This window comes from Lithobates pipiens, unplaced genomic scaffold (assembly GCF_037356315.1).
Source record: "Lithobates pipiens isolate NorthernLeopardFrog02 unplaced genomic scaffold, aLitPip1_a1.2 Scaffold_8, whole genome shotgun sequence".
In the NCBI taxonomy this organism is placed as follows: Eukaryota; Metazoa; Chordata; class Amphibia; order Anura; family Ranidae; genus Lithobates; species Lithobates pipiens.
In genome coordinates, this window is record NW_027507903.1 from 4905180 (window position 1) to 4924528 (window position 19349).

The following is a 19349-nucleotide window of genomic DNA, read 5'->3' on the forward strand; positions in this document are numbered from 1 at the left end:
AATTATTGGATTTTTAAATTTTCTGAATTTCCCGATTTTCAAATTTTGAATTGACGAATTTACAAATTTTCTGATTTCTGGATTTTCCAATTTCGAATTTATGATAATTCAGCAAAATCGAATTTTCAGATTTTTTAATTTTCGAATTTCCAGATTTTTGATTTTTCAGATTCCTGAATTTTCGAAATTCGGAAATTTGTAAATTTGGAATTTTCGAATATTAAAATTTACAAATATTCGGAAAAATTTATTAATATCTGGATTTGGATATCTCCAAATTTACGAATTTGCCAAAACTAATTCGGAATGAAACGAATTGCACATGTCTATTTAACTAACCAACCTCACATGACAAACCCTTACTAACCTCAAAGTGCCCCCCTTTCCTGACGAAGGTGCTGGAGCAGACGAGCATCAGACAGACGAGCAACTGCAGCAAGATTCCCGTGAGAGAAGCACTTCCATGTATCCATCCAATGCCGGGTCTCAGAGTGAGGAAATACTCCCAGAAGGTGAAGAGTCCCGGGTCCATGGACTTCTTTACTAGGGGGACAAATTCCATGGTGAGTCCACATCACCAACCCAATAGAACAGAACTATGAGATGTAACTTGGTGCAGAGTCTGTAGCAAAAGACTTTCGATCCCTTTTACATTGACCATTCTATTAATACTTGTGAAAATTATTAAACTTTTTTATTTTAACGTCTTTTTCTTTTTCATGTACATTATGCCTCTCGCCTTCTCGGCCACACACAGGTCAAATTCCAAACAAAATTTCTTTTGAAAATCGTAATTAGGAATTTTTGTTTGAATTTTGCACCATTGGGTCGATTTTTGTGCAGCCATCAAATTTGAGTGATCGGAACGTGTTGGAAATTTTTTGAAAAACAAAAACAATTTCTAATCAACGATGGGAGAATTGTATGAGAAATATAACTGAAAAAGGAATGCGCATGAGCTGTGACCTGGAAAGAAAAGAAGATTCCCGGTCACAAAAAGTATTTTTCTGTAGCAACAGAAGTGAAATTGAAGGCTTGGTCGGTCGAATTTTGAAATCAATGGTGGCGCCGAGACATGTGCACTAACAAAAAAAGTGTTTGTTTTATTTGTTTTTTTTTGCACTTTTCAGAAATTCAAAAAATTTGGAATTCAGAATATCGGAAATTTGAATATTCAGAATTTCGAATTTCAGAATTTTCAGATTTTCAAATTTTCAAATTTTTTATTTTTCAAATTTTCGAATTTAAAATTTCCGAATTTTCTAAAAGTTTGTGAACGTAATGAATAAAAATTTATCTGAAGTTACTAATTATCTGGAATAACAAATGCCGCATCTAAACAAATGGAATGGAACAAATTAATAAAAAGGTTTTATTATTATTAATTATTATTAGAGCTTTACGTTCCATTCTTTAAGATACAGCATTCGTTATTTCAGATAATTCGTAACTTCGGATAAATTTATACTCATTACGTTCACTAACAGCCAAATTTGAACGGAAATTCCAATTCCTATCATTTAATAGTTATTAGTTAGTTATTATTTCAGATTTTCAGGTTTTTCGAGTTTTTGGATTTTCAATCTTTTGAATTTTCAGAATTTCATTCTTTTGAATTTTTCAGATTTTCAAATTTATGAATTTCTTAATTTCCAAAATTCTGAATTTCAGAACTTCCGAATTTACCAATTTCCGAAAATGTTTGAATTTCCGAAATTTTCCCATTTCCGAAAATTTAGAATTTCTGAAATTTAGAATTTCCAAAAATTTTGAATTTCCCGAAATTTTCCGAATTTCCAAACTTAGAATTTCCGAACAATCGATTTTTTGAATTCCAAATTTCCAAAATTTAGAATTTTCGGAAATTTGGGAAATGTAAAAATGCAGAAATTCGGAAATGGAAAAAATTTGGAAATTTCGGAATTAACGAATTTGTTAAAATTCGTAAAATAAAAAACGGATTCGTAACTAAACTAATTGCACATGTCTAGTGGTGCCATCGGATCACAAAATAAACAAAATTTCTCATTTTCGAAATTAAAATTAGTTTGGGATTCAACCCACGTATGGCCTGCAATAAGGAAAATCAGCAATATTTAGCAATATGTTTATATTTTTATAATTGTTTTTGAATTTGATTTCATTTTTGAATTCGGTTCAAATTCGAATTTTGTCCGAAATTTAATTTGTTATTTCAGATTTATTTAAACTTGTTACCACTGTCGTTTCTGAAATTCGGATACATCAGATATGCGGTTCGTTTCCTTCCGAATCCAAATTCTGACAAATTTTTGGTTCTTCTTCAGAAATTCTGATGTATCTGAATTTCCGAATAACAGAAAAATGTCTTCTGAATTTCCATTCATAAGGAAACGAACCGCACATGTCTATTATTAACATGCTTCTTAATTAGTTACATGAAAACTAAAAAGGAAATTGTGACTTTGTGTGAGGCTGGTGGCAACTGGACCAGGCAGTACATACATTGTGACTTAATGAGTTTATTGATATAAAGGGGGTATAAAATCGCACTCAATATCAGTTACATTAAAAGCCAATAAATATACAGTGCCTTGCAAAAGTATTCACCCCTCTTGGCATTTTTCGTGTTCTGTTGCCTCACATCCTGGAATTAACATGGATTGTTTGAGGATTTGCATCATTTAATTTACAGAACACGCCCACAACTTTGAAGATTTTATTTTTTTATTTTTTTATTGTGAAGCAAACAACAAATAGGACAAAATAACAGCAAAAGTCAATGTGCATAACTATTCACCCCCCTAAAGTCAATACTTTGTAGAGCCACCTTTTGCGGCTATCACAGCTCCAAGTCTCTTTCGATAAGTCTCTATGAGTCTTCCCACATCTCACCACTGGGATTTTTCTCCATTCCTCCTTGCAAAACTGCTCCAGCTCCTTCAAGTTGGATGGGTTGCACCTTGTGAACAGCAATCTTTAAGTCTGACCACAGGTTTTCTATTGGATTGAGGTCTGGGCTTTGACTAGGCCATTCCAACACATTTACATGTTTCACCTTAAACCACTCAAGTGTTGCTTTAGCAGTGTGTTTGGGGTCATTGTCCTGCTGGAAGGTGAACCTCCGTCCTAGCCTCAAATCACACACAGAGTGCTACAGGTTTTGCTCAAGAATATCCCTGTATTTATCACCATCCATCTTTGCATCAACTCTGACCAGTTTCCCAGTCCTGACTGCTGAAAAACATCCCCACAGCAGGATGCTGCCAGCACCATGTTTCACAGTGGGGATGGTGTTCTTTGGGTGATGTGATGTGTTGGGTTTGCGCCAGACATAGCGTTCTTTGATGGCCAAAAAGTTCAATTTTAGTCTCATCACCACCTGCCTCCATACATTTTGGGAGTCTCCCACATGCCTTTTCGCAAACTCAAAATGTGCCATTTTGTTTTTTTGCTGAAAGTAATGGCTTTCTTCTGGCCACTCTGCCATAAAGCCCAACTCTATGGAGCGTACGGCTTATTGTCGTCCTATGTACAGATCCTCCAGTCTCTGCTGTGGAACTCTGCAGCTCCTCGAGGGTTACCTTAGGTCTCGGTGCTGCCTCTCTGATTAATGCCCTCCTTGCCCGCTCCGTGAGTTTTGGTGTGCAGCTGTCTCTTTGGCAGGTTTTCACCACACACACTGTGCAACTTTTTTGGTTGACACAGTTTCACATGAGACTTCTTCGGAGCCCCACTCTGTGCTACCACATAAATTATATGGAGAATCCTATTTCTTGGGGATTTCGCGTTTGGGAGTTCGCCCCATGCGTGGTTTAGCTTCCTCAGCTCCTGTGACAGACGACCCACCCCAGAGGTTCCTTTCGAGTACAGCAACACACACACACACCCCCAATTTTTCTAGTCCTATATTAATGGATTCATCATTCCTGATGAAGTGTCTTTACATGAAACGCGTTGAGACAGGATGCAACCTTGTTTCAGTCAGTCATCATTGCATCCGCTTATTATCCCTCTCATTAAAACATCTTATAAAACATCACATAACATAACACATCTCATAAAAACCACAGAGGTGATCAAATACCACCAAAATAAAGCTCTATTTGTGAGAAAAAAAAGGACGTCAATTTTGTTTGGGTGCAATGTTGCATGACCGCGCAAATGTCAGTTAAAGCGACGCCAAATCGCAAAAAGTGCTCTGGTAAGGAAGGGGGTAAAATCCTCCAGGGCTGAAGTGGTTAATTGATAGGACTGTCCTTTCTCACTATATAGGGAGTGCAGGATTACTCTTTTTTTATATATAATAGACATGTGCAAAAGGAAAAAATTTGCTTAGATTCGTTTCGTTTTAATTCGTTAATTAATTAATTTTGTTTAGTTATATTCGTTAAATTCGTTTTCGGATTTCGTTTAGTTTTCTACCAAATTCGAAAAATCGGTCGCATTCAAAAATATTTCTACCAAATTCGAAAATATTTCTACCGGATTCAAAATTATTTCAACCGCTTTCGAAACTATTTCAACCGGATTCGAAAATATTTTGCGACCCGAATTTAGGGCCATGTATCTCGGTGTCTCTTGGTGCTAGAAACCTCAAATTTGGAGATTTTGCAGTGCTAGTTCTATTGTGTTTGCATACTAAATTTGGTGTTTCTAGCTATAAGTGACCCCGAGATATGTGGCCCCAAATCGGGTCGCAAAATGCCATTCTCTGCTGCAGAAAAGTGCTTAACATTTTGTGACCTGAATTTGGGGCCACGTATCTCGGGGCCACTTGTAGCTAGAAACCCCACATTTGGAGATGTTGTAGTGCTAGGTCTACTGAGTTTGCATACCTAATTTGGGGTTTCTAGCTATAAGTGACCCCGAGATACAGTGCCTTGCGAAAGTATTCGGCCCCCTTGAACTTTTCAACCTTTTGCCACATTTCAGGCTTTAAACATAAAGATATAAAATTTGTATTTTTTGTGAAGAATCACCAACAAGTGGGACACAATTGTGAAGTGGAACGAAATCTATTGGATTTTTGAAACTTTTTTAACTAATAAAAAAATGAAAAGTGGGGAGTGCAAAATTATTTGGCCCCCTTGCGTTAATACTTTGTAGAGCCACCTTTTGCTGCGATTACAGCTGCAAGTCGCTTGGGGTATGTCTCTATCAGTTTTGCACATCGAGAGACTGAAATTCTTGCCCATTCTTCCTTCCAAAACAGCTGGAGCTCAGTGAGGTTGGATGGAGAGCGTTTGTGAACAGCAGTTTTCAGCTCTTTCCACAGATTCTCGATTGGATTCAGGTCTGGACTTTGACTTGGCCATTCTAACACCTGGATACGTTTATTTGTGAACCATTCCTTTGTAGATTTTGCTGTATGTTTGGGATCATTGTCTTGTTGGAAGATAAATCTCCGTCCCAGTTTCAGGTCTTTTGCAGACTCCAACAGGTTTTCATCCAGAATGGTCCTGTATTTGGCTGCATCCATCTTCCCCTCAATTTTAACCATCTTCCCTGTCCCTGCTGAAGAAAAGCAGGCCCAAACCATGATGCTGCCACCACCATGTTTGACAGTGGGGATGGTGTGTTGAGGGTGATGAGCTGTGTTGCTTTTACGCCAAACATATCGTTTTGCATTGTGGGCAAAAAGTTGGATTTTGGTTTCATCTGACCAGAGCACCTTCTTCCACATGTTTGGTGTGTCTCCCAGGTGGCTTGTGGCAAACTTTAGACGAGACTTTTTATGGATATCTTTGAGAAATGGCTTTCTTCTTGCCACTCTTCCATAAAGGCCAGATTTGTGCAGTGTACGACTGATTGTTGTCCTATGGACAGACTCTCCCACCTCAGCTGTAGTTCTCTGCAGTTCATCCAGAGTGATCATGGGCCTCTTGGCTGCATCTCTGATCAGTCTTCTCCTTGTCTGAGCTGAAAGTTTAGAGGGACGGCCAGGTCTTGGTAGATTTGCAGTGGTCTGATACTCCTTCCATTTCAAAATGATCGCTTGCACAGTGCTCCTTGGGATGTTTAAAGCTTGGGAAATCTTTTTGTGTCCAAATCCGGCTTTAAACTTCTCCACAACAGTATTACGGACCTGCCTGGTGTGTTCCTTGGTCTTCATGATGCTCTCTGCGCTTTCAACAGTACCCTGAGACTATCACAGAGCAGGTGCATTTATACAGAGACTTGATTACACACAGGTGGATTCTATTTATCACCATCAGTCATTTAGGACAACATTGGATCATTCAGAGATCCTCGCTGAACTTCTGGAGTGAGTTTGCTGCACTGAAAGTAAAGGGGGCCGAATAATTTTGCACGCACCACTTTTCAGTTTTTTATTTGCTAAAAAAGTTTAAAATATCCAATAGATTTCGTTCCACTTCACAATTGTGTCCCACTTGTTGGTGATTCTTCACAAAAAATAAAAATTTTATATCTTTATGTTTGAAGCCTGAAATGTGGCAAAAGGTTGAAAAGTTCAAGGGGGCCGAATACTTTCGCAAGGCACTGTACATGGCCCTAAATTCGGGTCGCAAAATGTCATTCACTGCTGCAGAAAAGTACTTGGCATATTGCCCATATCTGGGGTCACTTGGTGGCAGGTGACGTGGCAAGTGGACAATCCACAACTTGATCACGTGGCACTTGTGGCCAGTCACATGGCACTCGTGTCAGGTCACGTGGCACTCGTGGCAATACACAACTTTTTCCTTATACACTCCATCCATTCCCGCAGCTACCATGGAAGTTTTTTCTTAATACACAACTTGTGGCAGGTGACGTGGCAAGTGGACAATGACATACAGCATATGCACTTGCCTTGCAATTGACATCCGTGACTCCTTCAATCAGGCATGCTGACAACTTCATTGATACCATAAATATAAATGAAATAAGATGTGTGTGTTTTTTTTGCACTGGTACACTGCAAGTATGAAAAGTTGATGTGACAGTTATATATAAGTAAGTATAAGTAACGAACCATTTTCCAAAATTTCAAATTCAAATAGAAAAGATTAAAACAGAATAGAAAAAAAAAATAATTTAATAGAATAAAATAGAAAGAATATACAACCATCTTCTGAAATTCGAATTTGAATAGAATAAATTTGAATTTCGAATAGTATGAATTCAAATTTTTCAATTAATTAATTTTAAATTTGGATAGAAAAGATTATAATAAAATAGAAAATAGACTAGAAAATGATAGAACAGAACAAAATAGAATATATTATATTTTATTCTGTTCTGTTCTATTGTTTTTCTAGTCTATTCTTTTATATTCTATTAAAATCTTCTCTATTAAAATCAAAATCATTATATACTAAATTCGAATTTCGGAAGATGGTGGTTTTATAATATATATATATATATATATATATATATATATATATATATATATATATATTCTTTCCGACATTTGAATTTCGTACAGAATGAATTTGAATTTGAATAGAAAAGATTATAGAAAAGATTATCAAAAAAACTAACTTTTTTCTCAGTTTAGGCCGATATGTATTCTTCTACATTTTTTTTTTTTTAGTAGTAATGGTGGCGACCTGCGATTTCTATAGGGACTGCAATATTGCGGTGGACAAATTGGACACTTCTGACACATTTTTGAGACCATTTACAATTATACAGCGATCAGTGCTATAAAAATGCACTGATTACTGTATAAATGTCACTGGCAGGGAAGGGGTTAACACTAGGGGGTGACCAAGGGGTTTACTGTGTTCCCTCTCTGTGTGTTCTAACTGGGGGGGGCTGTTTAGGAGGAGAGAGAGATTGGTGTTCGTACTTAGTATGAACACACAATCTGTCTCCTCTCTCGTTAAAGAACCGGGATCTGTGTGTTTACACACACACACAGATCCCGGTTTCTCGCTCTGTCACGAGCGATCGCGGGAGCCCGGTGGTCGCCACACCTGTACTCGCATCTGCTCCGGACGCACGCGCGCCCCTAGTGGCCAAAAGGCGAAGCGACTTAAAGTAACGTCGTTTCGCCCCCGCCGTGCCATTCTGCCGCAGTAAAACTGCGGCGGCTGGTCGGCGAGAGGTTAATAACCCCATTTATTGGTAAGTGCAATGTGCTGCTACATTGTTTTTAAAGGTTGTATAGATGTGAATTACTTGGATTATGTAGTTGTAGTCTTTAATTCTATTGTTCATGAACTGTACCTTATTCAGCATTTACATCTATGTATTGGTGTTTAATGTAATTGATATTGAGTGCGATTTTATACCCCCTTTATATCAATAAACTCATCACGTCACAATGTATGTACTGCCTGGTCCGACTGCCACCAGCCTCACACAAAGTCCCAATTTCCTTTGTAGTTTTCATTGACCCAGGGATGGCGGCACATATTACCATATTGTATGCCTCGTTTAACCACTTCAATACTGGGCACTTAAACACCTTCCTGCCCAGACCAATTTTGAGCTTTCAGCGCTGTCGCACTCTGAATGACAATTGCGCGGTCATGCTACACTGTACCCAAATGAAACTTTTAGCATTTTTTCCCACAAATAGAACTTTCTTTTGGTGGTATTTGATCACCTCTGAGGTTTTTATTTTTTGTTAAACAAATAAAAAAAATACCGAAAATTTTGAAAAAAATATGTTTTTTTTTGTTTCAGTTTCAAAACTTTGTAAATAAGTAAGTTTTCTCCTTCACTGATGGGCACTGATGGGGTTACACTGATGGGCAATGATAAGGCGGCACTGATGGGCACCGGTGAGGTGGCACTGATGAGGTGGCATTGATGGACACTGATATGTGGCACTGATAGGCGGCACTGATGGGTGGCACCGATGGGCGACACGGATGGGCACTGATAGGTGGCACTGGCAGCTGGCATGGATGGGCAGCACGGATGGGCATGGATAGGCGGCACAGGTAGGCATGGGTAGGCAGCACAGATGGGCATGGGTAGGCGGCACAGATGGGCATGGATGGGCACTGATAGGTGGCACGGATGGGCACTGATAGGCGGCACGGATGGGAACTGATAGGCGGCATTGTATTATAATATACTGTACTAATGGATGCTAATCAGTGCCAAACAATAATGCATGCCAATCAGTGATGCCCATTGTGGGCACTGATTGGCATCCATTATGGGCACTGATTGGCATCCATTGTGGCACTGACTGGAATCCCTGGTGGTGATCACCGGCTCTTCCTATTTACACTGTGATCAGCCGAGATTGGACACGGCTGATCACGTGGTAAAGAGTCTATGTTGGAGACTCTTTACTGAGATCGTAGTTGCGGGGTGTCAGACTGACACCCCGCAACAACGATCGCCGCAATGTGCGCCCCCGGGGCGTGCAGCGGCTCAAAATCCTGATCACGTCATATGACGTCCGGTCAGGATTTTGAAACCACTTTGCCACCGTCATTTGTTATAGGGCGGGCGGCAAGTGGTTAAGGTCCCATTTGTTTCCCTCTTGCCCCTTCTGTGTTAATTAGTTACATGTTATTTGCACTTACTGAAATTGATCACATGGGCAGCTGTATGGACCCAGGTGAAGACGAAGATCACATATCCAACCAGCTCATGCAGGAAGATATTCTGGTCCAGTGGAAGGAAATGGGAAACAAATGTAGAGCGGAGCCACGTCAGACAGCGGCGGAGCATCAGAACCTGAAGACAGAAAGTTAGATGTCTTTGTTGCCAATAATAATATTTAACCTTGTCAATATAAATGTTGTATCAGTGTTAGAAATTAGCAGCCCTGTCATTTGATCTGCTCTTCAAATGCTTTATATGTCTGATGACAGTGATCCTTAAAACGTATCTAAATCCAAGAACCAACATTTTATATTATCCACTTGAAGACCAAATCTTTTCTGGCACTTTTTGTTTACATATTGTCACGACCGTCCTGGCGTCCCGATCGTTCTTGGAAGATCTACTCACAGAGGTCCCATGTTGAGAACCCGTCGTTCCCCTTTAGCGCGTGTCAACGCGAACGGACGCACACGGTCGCGTCCCGGTACTACCAGGTGCACGCGGGTGCGCGACGTGGCAAACGAGCGCACGCGGGTGCGCGACGTGGCAAACGAGCGCACGCGGGAGCGCGGGGTCACGAACGGGCGCACGACCTCCCACGGGGGCACGCAGACCCGTCATGCGACCGCTTTGGCGCCCTAAAGGCTTCTTAAGGACTCGGTTTCCACTCCCCCCTCGCTGTCCAGTCTACAGCGTGTTCGGAGATTCTGTTTACCAGTTACCTGCTATCTTGATTCCTGTGACCCGGCTTGTTCTTGACCACGTTTGCTTGCTGCCTGCCACCGACTACCTGCCTGCCTGACCACGTCTCTGCCCTTGTACTGTGTTGCCCGCCTGCTGCCGACCCTACCTGTACCCGACTACGTTGCTGTCTACTGATCCACCCGGATCTGCTTGTGCCTGCTGTTCCTGCCTTGACCTGCCAGTGTCCGCTGTCTCCACTGACAACCGTCATCTTGCCAGTCCACCAGTCTGTTCCTGCTGTCTCCTGCTGACTGCTGTCCGTGTTGCTGTTGTTGTCTGGACCTGCCTACACCTGCCAGGCACTTGTGCCCCCTGAACTTTCGAATCTCTGTTACCACCTCCAGGGGTTCTTGAGCCAGGGGCTACGAGGGGCCGCTCCCTGCACTCCAGGCTCGTCCACCAGGTACGTGACAGTACTGGACAGCCATGTCCGAGCCTACGCAGGGAGCCTCCCCTATGGACGAGCTCTGCCGCCATCTTGCCGGCCTTACCCAGGCGGTGAAGAGTCTGCAGGAAGGGTATGGCCGACTGGAGGAACAAGTTCAAGCCCTGTCCGCGACCCCGCCAGCTGCCTCTGGGCTCCATGCCCCACCATCAGTGGTGATGATGCCACCCGAACCCAGGGTCCCTACTCCGGAACGATTTTCGGGCAACCGGAACAAATTTAGAGCCTTCCGCAACTCTTGCGAGCTCTTTTTCGCTTTACAACCAAGAACCTTCTCTCTCGAGGCGACCAAGGTGGGGTTCGTCATTTCCTTATTGACGGACGAACCACAGGCCTGGGCACACCGCCTTTTGGAGCGAAAAGATCCATCTTTAGACACTCTGGACGCCTTTTTCCTGGCAATGTCAAGACTTTACGAAGACCCTCAACTTGCTGCGACCGCAGAGGCTGCCCTACACGCCCTGCAACAAGGTCGCAGGCCAGTGGAAGATTACGTGTCGGAATTCCGACGCTGGAGTTCCGACACAGAATGGAACGACGCAGCCCTCCGGTACCAGTTCCGTTTGGGCCTATCTGAACCGCTGAAGGATGAGTTGGCACGTATAGGCATCCCAGAGACCCTGGAAGCCCTCATAGACATTTCGGTCCAGATCGACAGACGTCTAAGAGAGCGTCGCCAGGAGCGCTCCTCCGCAGCCACACGCCCCATCTGGATGTTGCCACGTGTACCCAGCTCAAGTCATGCGGCTCCACCTGCCCCTGCCACAGTTACACTGGATCAGCCGGAACCCATGCAGCTGGGGCTACTCCGTCCCTCTCTGACACCTGAAGAACGTCAGCGTCGCCGGGTTGGAAACCTCTGCCTTTACTGCGGAGGTTCAGGACATTTTGTTCGCACTTGCCCAGCTAAGATGCGTAAGCGCCCTTTTATTCCATCTGTTCCTTTGCCTGTGCTACCTAACAACACTACTCACCTGGCTGTCCCTGTTCTTTTACAGCTTCCAGAAAGGACTGTCCGGACTCACGCAGTTATTGATTCTGGGGCGTGTAGTGGCTTTGTGGATACGACCTTCGCTCTAAAGAACAAGATCCCCCTTCGGCCCAGAGAGAAGGGACTTTCAGTATTTTTGGCCGATGGTTCTACCCTTGAATCCGGACCAGTGACCCAGAAGACCACCCCTTTATCTGCTACCATTGCCGGGACCCACCAGGAATTCCTATGCCTAGATGTTATTAAGTCGCCACTGTTTCCCATCATCCTAGGCATGCCTTGGTTGAGAGCACACAATCCAAGCATCAATTGGGTCACTGGAAAGATTGAGTTCACTTCGGACTATTGCCGTCAACATTGTTGCCCTGTTGATGATAGAGACTCTTCTGCCCTCCTCTGTTTGGAAACAGACTCTGAGACCCGACGAGCAGTACCCAAGGACTACCACGATTTCCTGGATGTATTTAGTAAAAAAGGGGCTGAAACTCTACCACCCCACAGGCCATACGATTGCCCAATTGAATTACTACCTGGGGCAGAGATTCCCTTCGGGAGAATCTTCCCCTTATCCGAGTCCGAGCTGGGTACCCTGAGGTCCTACTTAGATGACAACATTGAGAAGGGATTCATCCGACCTTCCACCTCCCCGGCGGGCGCAGGAATCTTCTTTGTCGAGAAGAAGGACCATTCCCTTCGCCCGTGTGTGGACTATCGGGCACTAAATAAAATTACTATAAAGAATCGCTACCCCCTGCCACTGGTACCTGAACTTTTTCAGAGACTTGGTTCTGCTAAAGTCTTCTCCAAACTGGACCTCCGAGGTGCCTATAATCTTGTTCGCATCCGGAAGGGTGACGAATGGAAAACTGCCTTCCGTACCCGCTTCGGGCACTTCGAATACCTTGTAATGCCGTTTGGATTGTGTAATGCCCCAGCCACATTCCAACACTTTGTCAATGACATTTTTAGAGACTACCTTGACTTATTTGTAATAATCTACCTTGATGACATTCTAATCTTTTCCTCCACTCTAGCCGACCACCGAGAACACGTCAAGAATGTCCTGGCTCGTCTCCGACTTCATGGCCTGTACGCCAAACCTGAAAAATGTATCTTCGAAAGACAGAGCATCCAGTTCCTGGGTCTGGTTATTTCCGTAAAGGGGGTGGAGATGGATCCCCAGAAGGTCTCTGCTATTCAGGACTGGCCTGCCCCATCCGATAAGAAGGGAGTTCAGCGGTTCGTGGGGTTCGCTAATTTTTATCGTAAATTTATCAGAGGATTCTCCTCTATCATCTCCCCTATCACCGGTTTGACCAAACAGGGTCAGAAGTTTCGTTGGACCCCCGAAGCTCAAGAGGCTTTCAAGACTCTGAAGGACCAGTTTGTTTCGGCGTCGGTCCTAAAGCATCCTGACTCCGCTCTACCATACATCCTGGAAGTGGACGCTTCTGAAATAGCGGTAGGGGCGGTGCTCTCCCAGAGACAAGGGCCCAAGTCTTTGCTACACCCGGTCGCCTTCTTCTCCCGTAAATTGTCCGATGCAGAGAAGAATTACGATGTCGGTGATCGTGAGCTGTTGGCGATAAAGGCAGCACTCGAGGAATGGCGCTACCTTCTTGAGGGCGCCACCCACCCGATCCTGGTTTATACAGACCATAAGAACCTAGAATACCTCAAATCAGCAAAAAGGTTGAAACCACGTCAGGCCAGATGGGCGCTCTTCTTCTCCAGGTTCTCACTACACATTACCTATCGTCCAGGATCCAAGAACGTCAAGCCCGACGCCTTGTCGCGCATGTTCAGCCAACCAGAAAACTCTCCATCTTCGGATACCATTCTCTCCGCGGGAAGCTTCCTCCTGCTCAAAGGGGATCTAGTATCTCAAGTTAAGCAGGCCTCCATGGGCACTACTCCTCCACCTGGCTTCTCATTGTCTTCTAGCAACGATCTTCTTTGGTACGAGGGCAGGATCTTCGTCCCCCAGGAAGCACGGACTTCGGTTCTGGCCGCTTGTCACGACCACCTATTGGCCGGCCATTTCGGGGTACACAAGACCTTGGAGCTACTCCGACGCTCGTTCTGGTGGCCTCGAATGAAGGACGACTGCAGGAGATATGTTGAGGCTTGTATCGTCTGCATCCGAAACAAGAGCAGTAAGTCAAGAGCCTGGGGTTTACTGAAGCCACTGCCCGTTCCTGACAGACCATGGAGGATGATCTCCATGGATTTCATCGTCGAGTTACCCCCTTCAGAAGAATACTCTACGATTTTTGTCGTGGTGGATAGGCTTACCAAAATGGCCCACTTCCTACCCATGAGGGGCACCCCTTCAGCCACAGAGACGGCCAAGACCTTTGTCAGGGAGATCGTGAGACTCCACGGCATCCCCGCTAATATCACTTCCGACAGGGGGGTGCAATTCACCTCGAGGTTCTGGAGAGCACTCTGCGGAGCGCTGAAAATTGATCTCCGCTTGTCTTCCGCATATCACCCTCAGACCAACGGCCAGACCGAAAGGACGAACCAGACGCTGGAGCAGTATCTACGCTGCTTCTCGTCGTTCTCCCAAGACGACTGGGCCCCGCTTCTTCCTTTGGCCGAATTCGCCTACAATAATTCAATGCACTCTGCCACCAAGCAATCCCCATTTTTTGCGAATTTTGGCTTTCACCCACTATTTCTATCTGGCGACCTCCCCGAGTGTCCGGTTCCAGCGGTGCAGGAGAACCTCAATTTCTTCGAGACAAATAACAAGCTTTTGCAAGAAACCTTGACCAAGTCGCAAGAATATAATAAAGAGGTATTTGATAAGAAGAGAAGGGGGGAACTGGACCTCAAGGTCGGGGATCTGGCCTGGCTGTCCACCCTGAACCTCAAACTGTCCTGCCCATCCAAGAAGTTGGGGCCGAAATTTGTGGGTCCCTTCCCAATCGTAAGAAAGCTGAACAGTGTGTCATTCGAGCTAAAGCTTCCGGAGTCTTTTCGGATTCACCCTGTTTTCCACGCATCGCTACTTAAGCCTGCAGTTCCAGATTCTTTTCCCGATCGAATTACCAATCCTCCAGAGCCCGTGATGGTCGATGGGGAAATCGAATTCGAGGTGGAATCCATACTTGACTGCAGGAAGAGGCGGAACCAGGTTCAATTCCTGGTTAAATGGAAGGGGTACGGGCCTGAAGAGAACTCTTGGGAACCAGAATCAAATATCCACGCGAAGAGACTAATTTCTGCTTTCAAGAGATCCCACCCGAATAAGATGGCACAACTGGGCATCCGGAGGCTGCCCCTTGGGGGGGGGGGCAATGTCACGACCGTCCTGGCGTCCCGATCGTTCTTGGAAGATCTACTCACAGAGGTCCCATGTTGAGAACCCGTCGTTCCCCTTTAGCGCGTGTCAACGCGAACGGACGCACACGGTCGCGTCCCGGTACTACCAGGCGCACGCGGGTGCGCGACGTGGCAAACGAGCGCACGCGGGTGCGCGACGTGGCAAACAAGCGCACGCGGGAGCGCGGGGTCACGAACGGGCGCACGACCTCCCACGGGGGCACGCAGACCCGTCGTGCGACCGCTTTGGCGCCCTAAAGGCTTCTTAAGGACTCGGTTTCCACTCCCCCCTCGCTGTCCAGTCTACAGCGTGTTCGGAGATTCTGTTTACCAGTTACCTGCTATCTTGATTCCTGTGACCCGGCTTGTTCTTGACCACGTTTGCTTGCTGCCTGCCACCGACTACCTGCCTGCCTGACCACGTCTCTGCCTCTGCCCTTGTACTGTGTTGCCCGCCTGCTGCCGACCCTACCTGTACCCGACTACGCTGCTGTCTACTGATCCACCCGGATCTGCTTGTGCCTGCTGTTCCTGCCTTGACCTGCCAGTGTCCGCTGTCTCCACTGACAACCGTCATCTTTCCAGTCCACCAGTCTGTTCCTGCTGTCTCCTGCTGACTGCTGTCCGTGTTGCTGTTGTTGTCCGGACCTGCCTACACCTGCAAGGCACTTGTGCCCCCTGAACTTTCGAATCTCTGTTACCACCTCCAGGGGTTCTTGAGCCAGGGGCTACGAGGGGCCGCTCCCTGCACTCCAGGCTCGTCCACCAGGTACGTGACACATATAAAAATCATTTTTTTTGCTAGAAAATTTCTTAGAACCCCCAAACATTATATACTGTATATACACACACACACACATTATATATATATATATATATATATATATATATATATATATATATATATATATATATATATATATTATATATATATATATTATATATATATATATTTTAGCAGAGGATATAGATATACACAGTGCCTTGTGAAAGTATTCGGCCCCCTTGAACTTTTCAACCTTTTGCCACATTTCAGGCTTCAAACATAAAGATATAAAATTTTTATTTTTTGTGAAGAATCACCAACAAGTGGGACACAATTGTGAAGTGGAACGAAATCTATTGGATTTTTGAAACTTTTTTAGCAAATAAAAAACTGAAAAGTGGTGCGTGCAAAATTATTTGGCCCCTTTACTTTCAGTGCAGCAAACTCACTCCAGAAGTTCAGCGAGGATCTCTGAATGATCCAATGTTGTCCTATATGACTGATGGTGATAAATAGAATCCACCTGTGTGTAATCAAGTCTCTGTATAAATGCACCTGCTCTGTGATAGTCTCAGGGTTCTGTTGAAAGCGCAGAGAGCATCATGAAGACCAAGGAACACACCAGGCAGGTCCGTAATACTGTTGTGGAGAAGTTTAAAGCCGGATTTGGATAAAAAAAGATTTCCCAAGCTTTAAACATCCCAAGGAGCACTGTGCAAGCGATCATTTTGAAATGGAAGGAGTATCAGACCACTGCAAATCTACCAAGACCTGGCCGTCCCTCTAAACTTTCAGCTCAGACAAGGAGAAGACTGATCAGAGATGCAGCCAAGAGGCCCATGATCACTCTGGATGAACTGCAGAGAACTACAGCTGAGGTGGGAGAGTCTGTCCATAGGACAACAATCAGTCGTACACTGCACAAATCTGGCCTTTATGGAAGAGTGGCAAGAAGAAAGCCATTTCTCAAAGATATCCATAAAAAGTCTTGTCTAAAGTTTGCCACAAGCCACCTGGGAGACACACCAAACATGTGCAAGAAGGTGCTCTGCTCAGATGAAACCAAAATCCAAATTTTTGCCCACAATGCAAAACGATATGTTTGGCGTAAAAGCAACACAGCTCATCACCCTCAACACACCATCCCCACTGTCACACATGGTGGTGGCAGCATCATGGTTTGGGCCTGCTTTTCTTCAGCAGGGACAGGGAAGATGGTTAAAATTGAGGGGAAGATGGATGCAGCCAAATACAGGACCACTCTGGATGAAAACCTGTTGGAGTCTGCAAAAGACCTGAAACTGGGACGGAGATTTATCTTCCAACAAGACAATGATCCCAAACATACAGCAAAATCTACAAAGGAATGGTTCACAAATAAACGTATCCAGGTGTTAGAATGGCCAAGTCAAAGTCCAGACCTGAATCCAATCGAGAATCTGTGGAAAGAGCTAAAAACTGCTATTCACAAACGCTCTCCATCCAACCTCACTGAGCTCCAGCTGTTTTGCAAGGAAGAATGGGCAAGAATTTCAGTCTCTCGATGTACAAAACTGATAGAGACATACCCCAAGCGACTTGCAGCTGTAATCGCAGCAAAAGGTGGCTCTACAAAGTATTAACGCAAGGGGGCCAAATAATTTTGCACGCCCCACTTTTCATTTTTTTTATTAGTTAAAGCGGAGGTCCACCCTAAAGTGGACCTTCCGCTCATCGGAACCCTCTCCACCTCCGGTGCCACAATCGGCACCTTTCAGGGGGGAGGGGGGTGCAGTTACCTGGAGTAATCCAGGTAACTGCACCCACTTCCGGGATAGCTCTCTGCGGAAAGGGGCGTGCCCGCCCCTTCCCGCAAGTGCCCCGCTGCCTGCTGGGAAACACACAGCTCCCAGAGGCAGCGGGGAGCGTCCTTATTGCGCAGCGCGATTCGCGCATGCGCAGTAGGGAACCGGGAAATGAAGCCGAAAGGCTCCATTTCCTGATTCCCATACCCAAGATGGCGGCGGCAGGACCCGACAGACGACCTAGCGATCGGCTTCGGGTGCCGACATCGCGGGCGCGCTGGACAGGTAAGTGTCACTATTTTAAAAGTCAGCAGCTGCAGTATTTGTAGCTGCTGGCTTTTAAAAAAAAAAAAAAAACGCGGAGTCCCGGTGGACTCCCGCTTTAAATAGTTTCAAAAATCCAATAGATTTCGTTCCACTTCACAATTGTGTCCCACTTGTTGGTGATTCTTCACAAAAAATGTTGCAATTTTTTTATCTCACACAGAATTTGCGCAGCAGTTTTTCAAATGCAATTTGAGGAAAAAATACACTTTAACTTCTTCAAATCCGCGCTATAGCCGAATGACGGCTACAGAACGGATCTACTTTGCCGGGAGTACGTCAATAGACATCCTCCCTTGCCTGTGTGGCCTGCATGCCCCCTGCAGCGCACACACGGCGCGCTCTGCGATCAGCGAGTCTATCGATCCCGACCCCTTACCACGTGATCAGCTGTCAGCCAATGACAGCTGATCATGTGATGTAAACAGAGCCGGTAATCGGCTATTTTTTCTCCTCGCGCTTGCCGACCAGCCACCGCAGTTTTACTGCTGCAGAATGGCATGGCTGGGCAGAACGACGTTATGTTATGCTGCTTTGCCTTTTGGTCACCAGGGGCGCGCGCGAGCATTCGTGACAGTGTGAGAACCAGGATCTGTGTGTGTAAACACATACATCCCGGTTCTTTCAGAGGAGAGGAGAAAGAGATCGTGTGTTCTCTCTTCCTAGACAGTCCCATCCCCCCTACAGTTAGAACACACACTGAGGGAACACAGTGAACCCTTTGATCGCCCCCTAGTGTTAACCCCTTCCCTGCCAATGACATTTACACAGTAATCAGTGCATTTTTATAGCACTGATCGCTGTATAATTGTCAATGGTTTCAAAAATGTGTCAAAAGTGTCTGCCACTCTCACGTTCCCCGTTGAAGTCATGTGACAGTGACGTAACGCGTAGGACATAGGCAAGCGGACACTGGAAGTGACGTTCTTGAGGTTCGAGCTTGGCGCTGGTCTTTACAATTCCCCTTTTTTGTTTTTTAAATTTGAGTATGTTTTGGCTGTTATATCAATAAATATTTTTTTTTAACAAACATACAACACCATAGAGGCTCTATAGCCTTTCCCTTATATGTCCGTTTTTTATGCATTTGAGCAGCCCTTGTCATCCATCCTACTGGAATGAAAGGGAGTACTTACTTACTAAGGCCCCTTTCACACTGGGGCGTTTTTCAGGTGCTACAGCGCTAAAAATAGCGCCTGAAAAAATCTGGCCCCTTTCACTCCAGCGTTAAAGCCAGAGGGCTTTCACACTGGAGCGGTGCGCTAGCAGGAAGGTGAAAAAAATGTCCTGCTAGCCGCATCTTTGGAGCAGTGAAGGAGCGGTGTATTCGCCGCTCCTAAACCGCTCCTACCCATTGAAATCAATGGGGCAGCGCGGCTGTACCGCCGGCAAAGCACCGCTGCGGGCGGTTTTAACCCTTTTTCGGCCGCTAGCGGGGGTTAAAACCGCCCCGCTAGCGGCCGCATT

At 45.0% G+C, this 19349-nt stretch overlaps 2 protein-coding genes across 2 annotated transcripts in view; both read right to left on the minus strand.

Annotated features, from left to right (window-relative positions):
* PAQR5 (progestin and adipoQ receptor family member 5) overlaps nt 1–19349 on the minus strand; it is a 617270-nt gene that overhangs the window by 330475 nt on the left and 267446 nt on the right. The window lies entirely within an intron of this gene.
* Nucleotides 1–19349, minus strand: part of NOX5 (NADPH oxidase 5) — a gene marked incomplete at its 3' end in the record, with an annotated part of 75930 nt that overhangs the window by 17746 nt on the left and 38835 nt on the right. The window contains 2 exon segments of the mRNA XM_077474165.1: nt 368–543; nt 9477–9630. Of these exon segments, the coding sequence (XP_077330291.1) occupies nt 368–543; nt 9477–9630 (330 nt within the window).